The 15826-nt window shown below is 34.5% G+C and overlaps 2 protein-coding genes across 4 annotated transcripts in view; one reads left to right on the top strand and one right to left on the bottom strand.

The window, feature by feature from the left end:
- The window catches only part of LOC135847353 (cilia- and flagella-associated protein 298), a 115679-nt gene that overhangs the window by 74594 nt on the left and 25259 nt on the right, over nucleotides 1–15826 (bottom strand). The window lies entirely within an intron of this gene.
- Nucleotides 1–15826, top strand: part of LOC135847351 (protein tipE-like) — a 37519-nt gene that overhangs the window by 13292 nt on the left and 8401 nt on the right. Inside the window, exons 2-3 of one of the 2 annotated variants that reach the window (XM_065366824.1) lie at nucleotides 12595–13367; nucleotides 14554–14933. In XM_065366824.1, the coding sequence (XP_065222896.1) occupies nucleotides 13032–13367; nucleotides 14554–14933 (716 nt within the window). In that variant the 5' untranslated portion in view covers nucleotides 12595–13031. Of the gene's footprint in view, nucleotides 1–4801; nucleotides 6778–12594; nucleotides 13368–14553; nucleotides 14934–15826 lie in introns of those variants that run through there. The other variant, XM_065366823.1, reaches the window with a different exon arrangement.

Here is a 15826-nt window from a genome sequence, read left to right as displayed (position 1 = left end):
CAACACAGCTTTTATTTTTAATAAAAACATTTTCCATATTTTTTAGCTTCTACGAAGACTAATTCAATATACGAGATTAAAAATTTAATGAAATTTTAAAGCACGATATTCTGAAAAAAGATAAATTTAAAACTTAAGTAAAGAAGGCTATAAATTTTGTGAATTTTTCACCAAAAGTATTTCGAAGAAAATGTGCATGTAACCGAGTTTTGAAACTTTCTGAGTACCTATCCCACATAGTAAAGTGCAGAAGCGAAATTTCGTCTTACAATTTCCTGAAAAGTTGAACTAGCAATCAAGAATTCTCGCCACATGAATATTACAACGTTCAAAGTTAAAGAGAAAGATTAGGTACCGTCAAAGTATCCAAATCTAGAGCTTTATTAATGTTTAACATGGTCGTGGTCTAAATTTCTTCTACGAGAAAAAACTTATTCGCTATACTTAAGAGAATAAACATCAAGCTAACTTGTACATATATCTACTCGTAGTATGTTTAAACACTTCATACATCGAAAACAAATTTCCAATCGTAGTTTTCTCATTGAAATGCCACTCACAATCAGTTCACCTACATAAAGTTTACAATTAAACGATTCTTTTCTTGTTTTATTTTCCGAAGCAAAATCGTACAGTCGATATCGTACTTGAAATGAATTTTTACCTTATTTATTTTATACGAACAACGTATTCGAGAATCGGGTTTTCGACAAATAGCCGCATTACCGAGACACGATTTCAACGTCATTTATAATTTAACGTTAGCGACGACAAAAATGTCTCTAGGAGACATTTGCCAGTCGCATCAATGACATAATAATTTAACGTCAATATGAGATATCGACTGCTTTGAGAAAGCTAATGAAGGACCTATATTATAAAATTTCTTTCTCACATTTATGAAAAATATGGAGACAAAATAAGTTTGGCAGAAAGTAAGAATGCAGAAAGATAGGTAGGTAGGTAGGTGCCCATTCTCAGCTCAATATAATTTCCACCATAACTATAATTCTTCACCCGGAAGCAGATGAAAAAAATCAATTTTTTTCAATTTCCCGATGATTTAATTTTTTTCTTTTTATTGCGATGAAAGAAGATTGTGTATCATTGTTCCAGCTTCCTGCAGCTTTTTCATATTCACAAATGGGTAAAAAAAATATATAAAAAATGAAATGGGCCAGTGAAAAAAAAAGAAAATTTATGACGAGATTCGAAAGACTATCGTTTCTAATTTCCATAAAAATACCAAACGTTTTCGTAAAACGAAAAAGCCCAAACTGAATGAAAACCATACTTGAATAAATTCGCATCTTATTGCATGTGTGGATGATTTGCAAAAATGAAAATGTTTAAATAATAAATCGCATGTTTAATATCACCGCAGATAAATGTTCTATACGGAAAAGGAATTCGAGAATGATGAAATTTATGATTTTACGTTAAAAAGGGCTACTATACGGCACAAAATTTTGAAAGAAAAATTCAAAATGAAATAGAGTATGAGATTTGTAACCCTTTTAGCAATTTCAAATCTTTCCCGAAATATTTTCCTCAACACCCCCTCTCGCTCCATAAACCCCTAAATTGCCGATCAGCTGTTTACATCGAAAAAAAAAAAAAATTTAAAATTTTGAGGTTACGAAGTGTTAAACAAACAGAATAAAAGCGTGGAAGGGGTATCAAAATTTATGGATGTTGAAAAAGGTAAAAAAATCAAAATTCTGCAAGAAAGTGATTGATAAAAATTTTCAAGATTTTTTTTGCATTTTTGAAAGAAGAAGGATTTTGACAATTCAAAGTAAAAAAAAACAGGACCTTTTACTTACTGTAAAATTTTGGTTAAAAAAAAACTTTGTTGGGAATTTGGTAAAAAGAAGTAGAAATTTTTGGAAATGTTTGCAAAAAAGCAGAAATTTGATGTAATTTTTGCAAAAAGTAGGACTTTATGAAAATTTTGGGACAAACAGCAAGAATTTTTGGCATTCTTGTCAAAAAAATAAAAATGTTTGGCGATTATGGCATAACTTTTGACAATTTTTTTATAAAGCCGATTTCTTTACTTTTTTTGGTAAAATTTGTCAAAACGCAAGAATTTTTTGAAAATGTTGGTGAATACGTACAAGATTTTTTGGCATTCTTGAAAAAACAGCAAGAACGTTTGGCGATTTTGGCAAAAAAAAGTGTAGAGTTTTCTTTTGGAAATTCTAACAAAAATCAGGAATAATTGATAGGTATGTATATACTCGTAGTAGATACATTGTACCTATTACAGACAAATGGTCGGATTTCTTGGCAGAACTTTTTGAGATTTTTGGCAAAAAGTAGGATTTTTTGGAACTTTTGCCAAAAAAAAGATTTTTTTGCATCAAGTATTACAGTAAGTATTGGAAAAAAAGCAGGAGTGTTCAGCAATTTTGGGAAAAAAAGTGGGACTTCGTTTGAAAATTTCGACAGCAAGCACGAATATTTGACAATAATGAGAAAAATCAGAACTTTTTAGCAGAACTTTTTGAGATTTTTGGCAAAAAACAGAAATTTTGATCAATTTAGGCAAGAAGCGGTTTTTTTAGAAATTTTGGCAAAATACTGGATTTTTTGACATTTTTGTGCAAAATTGCAAACTTTTTAGCTGTTTTGGCGGAAAGTAGGAATTTTTTCCTTTATTGAGAAAACTAGAAAAGACAGGAGTGTTTGGTAATTTTAACATAAAAAGGCATTTTTTGGAAATCTTTGTAAAAATTAAGCAGCAATTTTGATACTTCTTATTGGCAAAATGAAGAACTTTTTGTCAATATTTGCAAAAAGTAAAACTTTTTGGCAGTTTTGGCAAAAAATGGATTTTTTCAAAAAATTTTGACAAAAAGCAGGAGATTTTGGAAAATTTTGAAAAAAAGCAGGTCTTTTTATAAAATTTGGCAAAATGTAGGAATTCTTTGAAAATTTTTGGTAAAAAGCAAAAAATTTTGACTATTTTTGGAAAATAGCCAAATTTTTTTGGTAACTTATTTAGTAAAAAGCGGGACTTTTTAAAAAAATTTTGACAAAAAGCAGGAGATTTTGGAAAATTTTGAAAAAAAGCAGGTCTTTTTATAAAGTTTGGCAAAATGTAGGAATTCTTTGAAAATTTTTGGTAAAAAGCAAAAAATTTTGACTATTTTTGGAAAATGACCGAATTTTTTTGGTAACTTTAGTAAAAAGCGGGACTTTTTTAAAAAATTTTGACAAAAAGCAGGAGATTTTGGAAAATTTTGAAAAAAACAGGTCTTTTTATAAAATTTGGCAAAATGTAGGAATTCTTTGAAAATTTTTGGTAAAAAGCAAAAAATTTTGACTATTTTTGGAAAATAGCCGAATTTTTTTTGATAATTTTAGTAAAAAGCGGGACTTTTTTGGAAATTTTTCGCAAAAGCTCAGGACAAAAGCTGATTGAAAAAACGAAATCCGCAGGATTCCAAGAAGTCGCTCCTTCAAACTCTTCAAATCTTATGCCAAATCAAGCTTAAATATCAATTTGGCCAATTTTGTAAAAATGATTCTGGCGGAGATGTTCTTAAAGCTCGAGGGAGGGATGAAAAATAAAAGTCATACATGCCTAAAATCTATGAAAATGGACTCGAATTCTCTGAAATGTATTTTGCTTTTGCCTATGGTTTCACCCAAAATCTCGAGATGCTAATCGAGTGCAATATCATGGTTCATTCTTAATCACTACATTCTCAAATAAAATGCGAAAAAATTCGCAGAAATTTCCAAAAATGCAATTTTGTGGTAGAAAATTACAAGGTTTCCTAAAATTATATCAGACCAATTTGAAATTTTAGTAAATTGAAATTTTTTGGTTAAGTACGTACGTTGAGTTCAAGTGTTGAACAAAAACTTGACATTTTTTGAAATTTTTCTTTTCAAAATTCAGCTAAAACTCAATTTGTACTGTCCTTATGAAATGTATAAATTTCAGTTTCAAAATTTCCCAATCTATTTCGTACCTATCTTTAAGGTTTGAATTTGACTTAGGAAGTGTAAACCCATACATTTAAATAATTTTTTTCAAATTATTTTTGGGTGTCAGAGGATTAACTAGCCTATTTTGATATTTCATTTACTATATGGCAATTCACCTAATTTTTGAGCCTTTCCCCAAGATTATAGTTCACTCGAAACCATTCAAGTTATTAATTTTTTGATCCAGAACCCATTTAAATTTAATCTACCGTCACGAGAAATTTATAGTTCGCTATAAAAACTGAGAATTCGTTAAAATTTGCGCACTGCGGCAATATTAATTTCTACCCTGCGAGGAAAGGTTGGCGAACAGATAGAGGTACACACTACACAACGTCTCACCAACCAAGGTACACATTTAACTCGGGTAAACCCGTCCGGTGAAAAAAATTTATCACTGAAACTGTATCGTGTTCCGATGATCGGTTAATTTGTACTAAATCCGGAATAGACCATAGACCCACTAACCCAATTTACGTATAATACAGCCAGCCAGTAGGGCGAGAATATAGCGCGACGCTAGTCATCGTATACGTACGTAGTAGACTGATGATATTCAGCGTACGTACGTAATACGTATAATAGTAATGATACGATAAAAGCTCGTAAGCCCGTATCCCTATCCGTCTCACTTAAAACCTACCACCGCCACCAATCGCCCTACATATTTATCGTCGAATAAAAAATGCTAAAACTGTCGATAATTGAAACAAAGTAATTCAATATCGAGGTACGAGAACATAAAATAATAAAAAAAAAAAAAGAAAAAAAAGCGCACACACTATCGAATAAAAGAAGGGAAAAAAAGAGGAATCGAGTCGAGCCGAGCCAGCCGGTATGGTTTGAAAATAACGTTAACGTAAAAGGTCTGCGGAGGGTTGACGTATAAAAAAGATAGGCACTATAGTAACACGATGTCAGCTTATTAAAGCGCTTGCGCTGCATATACCAACAACGCTGCGGAATACCATCGAAATAAGAATAGCACAGCTACCTCTATTGATCAGAAACGGCGAGAATTCCAAAGAAAATCAGGACACAAACGGTTTTCTAAATCGTGCGGGAGTATTACTTCTCTCGGCGTTACAGCGATAATGTTATCGTAAGCATGAAAAGTACGTAAGGGTAGAAAAAAAAAAATATTGGCGCTCGTACGTCGTCGTATCGTCGTGCCGATACATGTTTCCATCGTGGTCGGGTTTATTATTAATCGTAATACGATGTGATCGGCGCGCAAAATTATTCTCATCTAATATCAGCGTAAGTTACCGCGAAGTGACTGTTTGGTTACCGTGTATTTCGTGATATATTATTCGTTCTCGATATGGATCGAAAAAAAAATAATGATCTAGTGCTCTCGATTCGTCTGTAATTTCTCACCACCACCATCATCATCATCTGGTAATATGCCAAAAAAACGCAAAACGCCGGTCGAAGAGCTGGTCGTACCACCTCAAGATCATCGAATCTGCGGTACGATATGCGTCTGCCAGATGACAGCGATCCTCAGCAGTGTGGCCATCGTTTACTTATCGGTAGCTATATATTTTCCATCGTTTCGAGCCTTCTATTCGGGTATAATCGAAGATCCGGTAATGTGCAGCACATCCAAAGTGGTCACTGTTGACAAATGTAACTGGGGATCTTGCGGAGAATGGTGTCTGAGCAAGACGTCCGGATCGTGCGTGCAGATCTACGTAAACTTGCGTCAGAACGGCACCACTTTGGATTTTCAAAACTGTACCAATTCTTATAACAAAACGTGCTACGGGATAGATCAAGATAACGTTAAAAGATACAGATGTAAGTTGGAAGAATGCAAAAATCTCACCGGTACGTTTAATTGTACGACTGGCTCGTGTATCAATATAACCGACGTATTCGAGTGTATTTTCCACAACACCGAAGATCCTCTGAATTGTACCGGACCTCGAGGTAAGATAAACTGTATGGATATAGATGGTCTCAACACTTGCGAACACGGTATCTGTTCCAAGATAAACACGCCTTATAACTGTGATCGTAGATGCGTCGATATTCCCACCAGGAATAAAAACGTAATCTTATTAAACGGTGATCGAGTATTTTTATCTCAATGTCAAAAAGTCTACGTTGAAGGAGCCGAGCGTGAGAACGGCTCCTGGAATGCTACCCAGCTGACGACGGTGCTAGCCTCTTGTTATTACGTAACCTCACCGGTAGACAGTCTGCAAGCGATCGATTGCATCAACGGGACCATTGTAGACAAGCGAGCCATCTCCGATCGATCGAATTTCACGTTTCTGCACAGTTTAACCATTTTGAACGAATCGCGAACGCTACAAGAACGCGAAATAGCTCCTCCGGAGGTAGATCTGCTCATAGCCAACGATAGTCGTCTAATGATCAATTTGGAAGGCTGTGTTAATACGCTGAAAGACGAATGCAAGCAATTCATCAAAGAATACGGCAAAGATGGCGCTGATCACAATGCCAGAGCCAGATTTCCGTGCTATTATTCTGAAGAAAATCCGTCCATGGTTGTGTCTCGTTTCAATATGGAGGTCACCTATCGGGAATTCTATCTGGCCGCCATCATACCGGCTGTGTTGCTGGTGGTGTCGTGTTTAACCTTGATATTATGCCAGAGAACGGTCGAGGTGGGGGATGATGCTAAAATGAGATTCAAGAGGAGAGGCGGCGGTGCTTCTGCTCAGGCTGCGTCCAATATTGATACGATTGGAGACAAAGGAGGAGGATCTGATCGGCTAAGCGTAAATCTCTGAGATCCGTTACGTAAGTTTTATGCCTCTCTTCGTCAATTACCTACTATATTCGGTATTCGAATAAAACTAGAATTGCCATAAAAGGTTCATTCGAAGTGAAAGTGAACTGGGAATTACTCAGAAATAGAAATTGTACTTTGGCTTCAAAACAATGAGACGAAAGTTTCAGATGATTAAACTTCACGCCAATGCACCAATCAAGTTTTGCCCAAAAGATTGTATTTTCCTCACTAGTTCTACGACGCTTCATTCAAAGCACAATAATATTCTTTCCCCTTCGTCCCTTCTTACAACTTTAAATCTACGTTATTCGACCTTGATCTGAACAACATTGTAAGAGGGAGGGGAAATCGCAAAATATCCATAAACAGGCCAACAAATAGACAAAAGATAGCCTTTAATTAGGTCAATAAACGCTTTATAAAAATCAACTGATCAAATTTCAGCATTTCAAGTCAACTGAAGGGGAAAAGCTGGAAGTGGGACAAGTTTTTCCAAGGTTAAACAATGAAAAAATGTATAGGGATTCACTTTCAAATATAACATTAATTTTTGAATATGTTACGAAGGAATTTATTTTCTGTCAAATAGAGATCCACATCAAAACTTATGGTTTGATTTGAGATGATCAGCAATATAGCACTAAGAACGACAATGACAATAATTGGGTCGATTGAATCTAATCAGATAAGGTTTGTTGTATGTATCTGAGCAGACCTGACTTGTTAAGCATTTATCTGAGAAACTGATGAGAAATAATTAGAGCAGATCAGATCTGCAGATGTTTATACCGATTTGATTAGATCAGATTTGACCTATATTTGGGCTCGTTTGATTGGATCTGATTAAATAAGATCAGGTCTGGGAATTCCCTTGATTTAATTTGATCTGACTGGATCTGGTTAAATTCAATATATTATTCCTCTGGCATGATGATCAATTTCAAAGAGGCCAGATACATAAATACTTGAATGATAGTGTTTTGATTTAAAAATTAATGTAAATTTTTGCACAAATCATTGAAAATTTACTTACTTATTGTCACTTTCTAATCACTAACAAGAAAATTTGGGCTCACCTGAAACAAAAAACAAAATAGTAGACCGTCAATTGGTGGGTTGATAATCATCTCATAGCCTCAAATAATATAAAAATACACATAATAATCTAAAATCTAGGTACGTATGTACACAATATGTCATTCACTTGATGTACACAGGTAGGTACTTGTCAAATAAACAATTGGAGGGGGGGTGAAAGAATGCAAAGGTATTTCAAGGTCAAAAAAATCATTGAATCTACGTTTTTTGATTGATGTTGAGCTGAGTGTTGAACGATGAAGAGGGAAAAAATTCTTCAAATCAAAGATGGATAAAACCAGTCCGAATCAGTTTCTTGAAATTGTCAACTTAACACATTTTTCTTTTTCAAACCCCCACCCTCTCATTCTAGTAACATTAGAGAAGAGATTCACAGAAAACGATGAGCCCGCTCCCCATTCACCTTCAAATACTTATGTTGATACCTACCAGTCAAAAATTGGTATGTACGTAGAAATATGAAATTTTGAGAAAATTCCATAAATTTTACCCAATTTTTGTGCAAAAAAAAACATTTTAACACATATTATAAAATTTTTAAAGTTTTAAAGTTCAGCCAAAATTTGAAGGAGTAGAAAGCTAGAATAAAGAATCGAACAACAAACCAAGTTGAAATTCAAACTTGACACATTCAGAAATTTTTCACAAATTTTTGTTAGAAAAAAATGGATCAAAAACCATCTCTTTCCTAGTTAATTTTTTGTAGAACAGGGGAGAATGAAGGGGCTTTACTGTGAATCTTTTGGTTCTCGACGACTTCCGACTTGATTAAAAATGATAAGTCTTGCAGTAGGCATATTTCATATTTCTTTTGCCCTGTGTTTGGGATTTCTAGCCCTTTTTTGTGAGCTTCTAAATGAAGTGAGGCAGAAATTGCCTTTGAGGTGAGCGAATTACTCGAATTGAATTTGGTGAAATCAGAAAACTTGAATGTCGATATAAAATGTAGGGACCAATAAATTTTAAATTCTGATATTTAAAGAACCCCTGAAAACAAAAAATAAAAAAATGAAATAAAAGTACAAAAAAATATGGAAAATTGATCTTGAGTACAACAACACGACTTAGAATTTAAAAAAACACCTCATTTGCACTTATTTTTATTTGAATAAACAATTTTCAGTCATTTTTATAAAATTTCAGGGTATTGTTACTGGGTTTAAAGTACCCAGCAAACTCGATCAAAGGACAGAACTTTACATCTCATTACTTCAAGGTGTATTTACACATCTTTACCCATCATTTTCCAATACCCCAAAATTCAATCCACCTCATTAAGTATCCTTTGAAAATACCCACCTTCGAAATAACTCGAATTGAAACATACCGATCAATTAAACCAGCACACAGCGAGTAAAATTCCCACACGTGGAACACAGATTACTTCACGGCTAACATCCTTGACTGTTCGTTGACTAAGAAAATACAGCGTAAAATGAAACGACAAATTTCAAAAACCAAACATGATTAATGTCTTTTTTTCGCTTTGATATGCGACGCAAAAATGACGTTAAAAAAACCTACCTCCGCAATCTACCAAAAGCAGCGAATAGTAGATACATAGCAGGGTCGTGTATAACGTTTTCATTGATTTTATAGGGTATATCGTACACACGCGAAATATCGAAATTACGATACCGAATTTTAGGTTGATAAAAAAAAATAAATCGCGAAGGACATTCGTGCGAACTGCGAAGCTAAGGTGGGTATCTCATAGATAACCTCTAAATGGCCAATTACTGAGAATCCTTTTAGAGTATCTGGCTGCAGTTTTACCCTCTCGTCGTGAATTCTTTCGCACTTCCTTCACCTTTCCGGCGTATAATATTATCCTTGTTCGTCGTTTCTTCTAATTTAGCACCCAACAGATATAAATTAAACCACAATTCAACCTAATTGTTTCAATTCAACTCCCTGTATACTGCTATAGCATATTACTACAACAACAACGCGATGGAAAAATTCGTTCACTAAAAAGAGACAGACGTTCGTGTAGTTTTGTACGCTACGTTGAATCATCATCGTTCTACAATAATCGTCCCAACAGGATCCGAAATTACTATATTTTTTTAGATATATTTTTATTACGTTCTACGAAGAAAAATGACCGACATTAAGACACGTTTAAACTGACATTTAGCGTCGTAAAATGTTCGAAAATAAAATTGCCCTTTATTTAAGAGCAGAAATGAAGGTGGACGTGGTTTAGGTTTTAAACAATTACCACCGCTTGGTTCCTGGCTGGGCTTTTTCAAAAAAAAAAAAAAAAAAAGGAAAATACAGAAAGTGAAAATTACTCGACTGGAACTGGGTTATATCATCTACCTTACGACAAGTCATAAAGAAAATGTTATTATTTTTTGACTTTTGAATTGCTGTTTTCCTTCTTTGAAAATTCGAAAATAGACAATTTTCAGTATCAAGTATAGGTACGTTTGATGTTCAAAAGCCAAAGCGTTTAATGGTTGGATGCCAAAGAGAATTATATATTGAATTAGGTGAAGGATTTCTAGAATCGATTCCAAAGTTATTATAAAATCATCTCGAGTTTTCCTTCTACTAAAGAAATTCGCTTCAAAATTATGGAAATTTCTGGCCTGTGGTTCTTCACTGGTAGGTAAGACATGATTTATGCATCAATAACGACATATTTTGGAATTTGAGAGAAATAAAAGGAAAACTTGAGCTCACGGACAGAATGGTTGGCGACCTTCTCCCCTCCGTTTCCTTCCCATTTCTATTATTTTGGTCGCAGACTACTGAGGCACTCTCTGGTGTACGGTGCATCATGTTTTGCAGTCTGACATATGACAAAATGTGGTTGAACTGGTAGCAAGATACCTGTCGAGGTTTTAGATCGTCACTCACCGCCGATCGTGACGTCGCTCCGCCCACTAGAAGTAGGGGCTTTTCCTTCCCTGACCTGGAACCAGTTTACTCTCCCTTCCAACTCCTACTGGGGAGGGAGACGGAGTGATTTATTCATCAGTTTTGATTCAACTCTCGCATCGAGCACACGTTTCAGTGTTTAAATTTAAAAATATATATTTTTTTTTGATATATTAGAATGGAAAAAGTATCAATAAAGCAGGGATGGTAATTGTAACCATAATTTTTAACTGAAATGAATTTTAACCGCTAAAATGAGGCAAAAACTGTAACTGTAATTGTAGGTAACCATAACTTAAATTATTAATTTAAAATTTTTAAACCATAACTGTAACCGATTAATTTTTTGTTTTGGTTACAGTTATTTTTTAAACTCTTTTTTGTGTGTGAAATATCCCGCGTAGCACTGACGAGATCATCAGTGGCCTCGACAAAAGTACATATCACCATGATTTTACATGATTGTTGATTGAAAAAAGTTGGAACATTATCCACAATAGGGTTAATCTAACTACGTTTACAATAATTGATTAAAAATTAACACTATTTTCAAAACTTATGATGGAAATGCTGATGATTGTCATTGCTGTCTACAATTCTATCTACAATAATCTGCAAGACTTCAGCATATTGTAGATACCTTTGTAGACCTTATTCAGGCCATCTTGTCGATCCGAAGTTGATGTCAATTGTCGACTATAAGATCAACAAAAGCATCTACAAAATTTTGATCTTGTACTCGTATTTATGTGTTGCTTCTGTCGATCTTATAATTGACATCAACTTTGGCATCAGCAAGACAACCTGAATTTCAATATTGATTATAGGGTCTACAAAAGTATCTACTACTGTATAGATCTTGTAATCGACATCAACCATCTTGATGAGGAAGTTGATGTCAATTACAACATCTATAAAATATCTTTAGAAATTTTGAGGTGTTGCCAACACATTTGTTGATGTCTGAGTCGACAACGCAATAAGAAAAATTTTCTTTTCAAGACCTCTCTGGACAACAGTGGCAATCTGGCAATGGTCTAGTGGTTAGAGAACGTGACAGAAGTGAGCAGAACAGTGGCAAGACTGGCAACCTAGGTTCAATCCCTACCCACGGCAGACTTTTTTCTTCTAAAAAATTTTTTTGGGAGGAATATTTTTGAGATTACATAATTTTATTTGAATTTAAAAAAGAGTTTTAGGCACATATCGCACACTTTCAATCAAAATTTGCCATTTTTACACTTGAAAAAATCGCTTGTGCTACGTGGGATGACATTTATAATAATTTTTGAGAAAAAATGGCACAATTCCTCCAAAATTTCCTTTAAACTCAAAAATGCATATTTTCTGGCTGGGAAATTGTGGTTTTTTTGCTTTTTCCAATTTTCCCATGCAGACTTTTACCCAGGCTGAGGCCCCAGTCATACTTTTTTAAAATTAAGTAAAAACCATAATCTTTATTTTTAACCGTAACCCTTAACCGCAACCATCATCAATAATTTTGAAAAAAAAATAATCACTAAAAAATAACTGATATTTTTTTCCATTTTGGTTACCATCCCTGCGAAAAAGTATCGATATCACCTGGATATCATCAAGGTCCTCAAAAACTAAAAAGGCCTGAGTAAGGGCACTGAATCCCATGAGAGGCCTGAATAGACCCCTTTGGCTGTTGAATTCATTCTATCAGTCTCTCATACACCACTTTGCTGCATAGTGGCCAATTTTCATCACAGAAATATTATACAAGAGCTCATTCTTTCGCACCTTTTTATGAATCATCTTCAGCCCAAAAATACCCCAATATTAAAAATATCCTTCCGATGTTCTGTTTACAGGCATTCCCCTCCTGGAAGACAGCCCTACGCATCAACACAGTTTACCATTGAACGAATACTGATGCGAGCAGGGTAGAGCGCACTAATCACACACAAGAGCACATTGAATATTCAAAGCAAATTGATAAAACGACAAATTCATTCATCGGCAGAGTCCACACCAACGTGCAACGTGCAAATCGGCTAGAAGAAAAATAATGCAACCATCAGAATAATTTGCCACTTGATCAAGTGCGCTGTATAATTTCAAAATTATAGGAAGGGAATGCGTACCAATAAAATCTACTAATTTTATTACCTAAAGAAAAAAAGCCTAGAGAGAAAAAAAAATTCGTCGCCTTAATTTAGAGGATCGAATACGCTTACGAATCAATTTTTATAGGTTATAAAATTTATCGATTTAAATTTACCATATTTATTATTATAATTATAGCCTAATGACAATAAAACTAAAAGGAGAAGAAGATTTGAGAAATATGACGTTCGTAGAGAAAGTAAAATTTTACATGTCTCTGTGTCTGGGCGTGACGGCTTTACTGTCTGTATTCGCATTCTTATTTTTGATCCCATTCGTCGTCGATCCTTCGATCACAACTATAATGGCGAATTTCGACGCTACGCCGGTTGTATGCACAACTGCTAGACATATTTATGCAGAAGGACTCAGTAATTGTACATGGGCCTCTTGTAAAGAAGGCTGCACGTCGGCGACTCCACGATGTCATCAGGTGTACGTTAACTATTCGCAGATACCTTATGAAGACTGGGAAAAGGTAGGTGTAATTTGATTCGGTGTTTGAAAATTGATAAGCTAGATATATACCTACGGATTATAAGATATAAATCTCATTAAATTTTCGGCGAATAAAAGAATTTCATTTTCGATTGAGTATTATCGAGGCGGAAAATCGACTTGGAAAATATTCTTTCTGGGGTATTTTCATCGCAAAATTATTAAATTTTATATTAAAAATATTTTCACAGTAGCGAGCGAGTTTTTAAAAATAAATTCATAGGCTTCAATATTTTTGAAAGATTGTAAAGGCTAAACCAAAGGAATGTGGCGAAGTATGTACTTTGGTATTTACTTTTTAATATAAATTTTATCGAGATAAAATTAAAGTTTGATGTAAGTTTTTCAATTTTTAAAAACGTGTTTTTATGAATTTTGGCAATTTTTCACTACGGTGATAGGTAACAGAATAATTTAATTTGTAGAAATGAGCATTAAATATTTAGTTTTTGAAATGAAAAATGAAAGGTAGTAAAAAATCCAGGGCTCCATTCCATTCGTAGATTTGAAAAACTGAAAATAATAATTGAAAAATTTCTTAAAGGGCTTTCTCAAACATCTTATTTTAATAGAAATGACTGAAAATTTTCATAATTTTAAAATGATCAACGTAAACAAAATGAAATTTACTCTATTTTTGAACTGTAAAATCGATTATTGACAGTTGACAGTTCAAAACCATGTTCAGTAGATCCAAAATTCCAAATGGAAAATATGAATTGTATTTCAACTCTCTACCTCGATTTCATGAAATTTTGATTTCTTAAAAAATAGGGAAACGAGCCTTTGATTTTTTTTAAATTGTCAAAAATTGAGAAATAAAATCAAGCTTTGTCAGTTCTGCTGGAATCCATCGACTTGATTACTGCAAGAAATTACCTAAATGGTTGGGAACAAATTAGAAAATTTTTGAATTTCAACTTTTTTAAAAAGAGATTTCCAGCATCACACATCCTTTGTTTTGGGAGGCTAAAATTTTATAACATTTCGTCCACAAAAATCGATTGCAAAAAGCTCAAAAAAATACAGAAACAGGTCGTGAGTAAATTTGATGATTCTATATGTACAATTTCGCCACACACCAAACATATGCGCAGTAACCCATCAAAATACATTCGTTTTCCATCACGACAGACGTTTAATTACGCGATTATTTTGTTCCCTAGGGCGGATTAAACGTCGACCAAATAAACTGGGTCGTCGGACCGGTGAAATTTTTCATCAACACAGAAGGCTGCGGGTACCCTCCGCGAGTAAACTGCACAGAATTCTCTAGACGTTACGGAGCCGAAAGGGACTCGGTCGTATTCCCTTGCTATTACAGCAAACGATACCCGGAAGACAAAGCGGTGGCTCATTTCGACTGGAACGACACTGTGAAAAATCTAGTCATGGCAATCGGTATACCGAACGTGTTATTTGGATTATCCATCGGTATCTTGAGCTATTGGTACTGCTGGCCCAGTCCTTACGACAGGCATCCCAATATACTCAGCACAACGTACGCCACTTTCGACTCGGACAGCACCAGAAGTAAAAAAATCAAGTAAGCGTTAAATGTACACGTTGTTTTGAGTAGTTAGTACTCGTATTTATACAGTACAGTAAATTACACAGTACAGGTATAGAAGTACGAGTAAAATCCAAAAGGTCTTCTCACCGCAATCTTACTCGTCTGCGTAAATCTTTTACGAGGAAATTGCGGTTTCTATTCCTCCCTCATCTATTCTCTCTACCTCCCATCCATGTTACGCTGATGAAAAGGTACACGAGTACGAATTTCCGAATCATTGACGCTCATTTTCGACTAAGCTGCGAGTTTCCGCGTTATTAAACGATAAGTCGACGACCCTTTCGTACGATTACGACTTTTCGATTCACCCCACATTCACCTGGCTGGCCAGAAAAACTTTGCTAATTCGCAAAAAATTCGTTTTAAATTCTCGACCGAGAATTAATTTACGCGTAAAATTGAGAAAAATCAAACGAAAATTCGCAGCAGTTGGACCAACAACGACAACAACGACTCCACCGGAGCGAAAAATATCCGCTTTTTTTCGAGCGTTAAATTTTAATTACCCGAAGAAAAAAACATAAACCCGATAAAACATTAATTTTTACCCCGCCGTCGCCTCGTTTGAAATTCTTAATTAAAATTTTGATAGAATTTCACCGCACATCGCGGCCTGGCCCGCCAAAACATGAAAATTTAAACCTTGCAGTTTTAACTTTGCGAAATATTTATACCGACGACGACGACGCTTTAAAAACTTACGACAACTTTTCAAATACATTAAAAACCAATTTACTTCTTATCAAAAACTTGACGCAATATTGTTGCCGACAAAATCAACGCAATTTTATTCGTAAAAGTTGGCTGATGTTTTAAAAGCGGATTTTTTTTCGTATTATTTGTATTAGGTATACCCCCAAAAAATA

The sequence above is a fragment of the Planococcus citri genome, chromosome 5 (genome assembly GCF_950023065.1).
Source record: "Planococcus citri chromosome 5, ihPlaCitr1.1, whole genome shotgun sequence".
Classification (NCBI taxonomy): domain Eukaryota; kingdom Metazoa; phylum Arthropoda; class Insecta; order Hemiptera; family Pseudococcidae; genus Planococcus; species Planococcus citri.
This window is presented reverse-complemented; position numbering and strand designations above follow the sequence as displayed.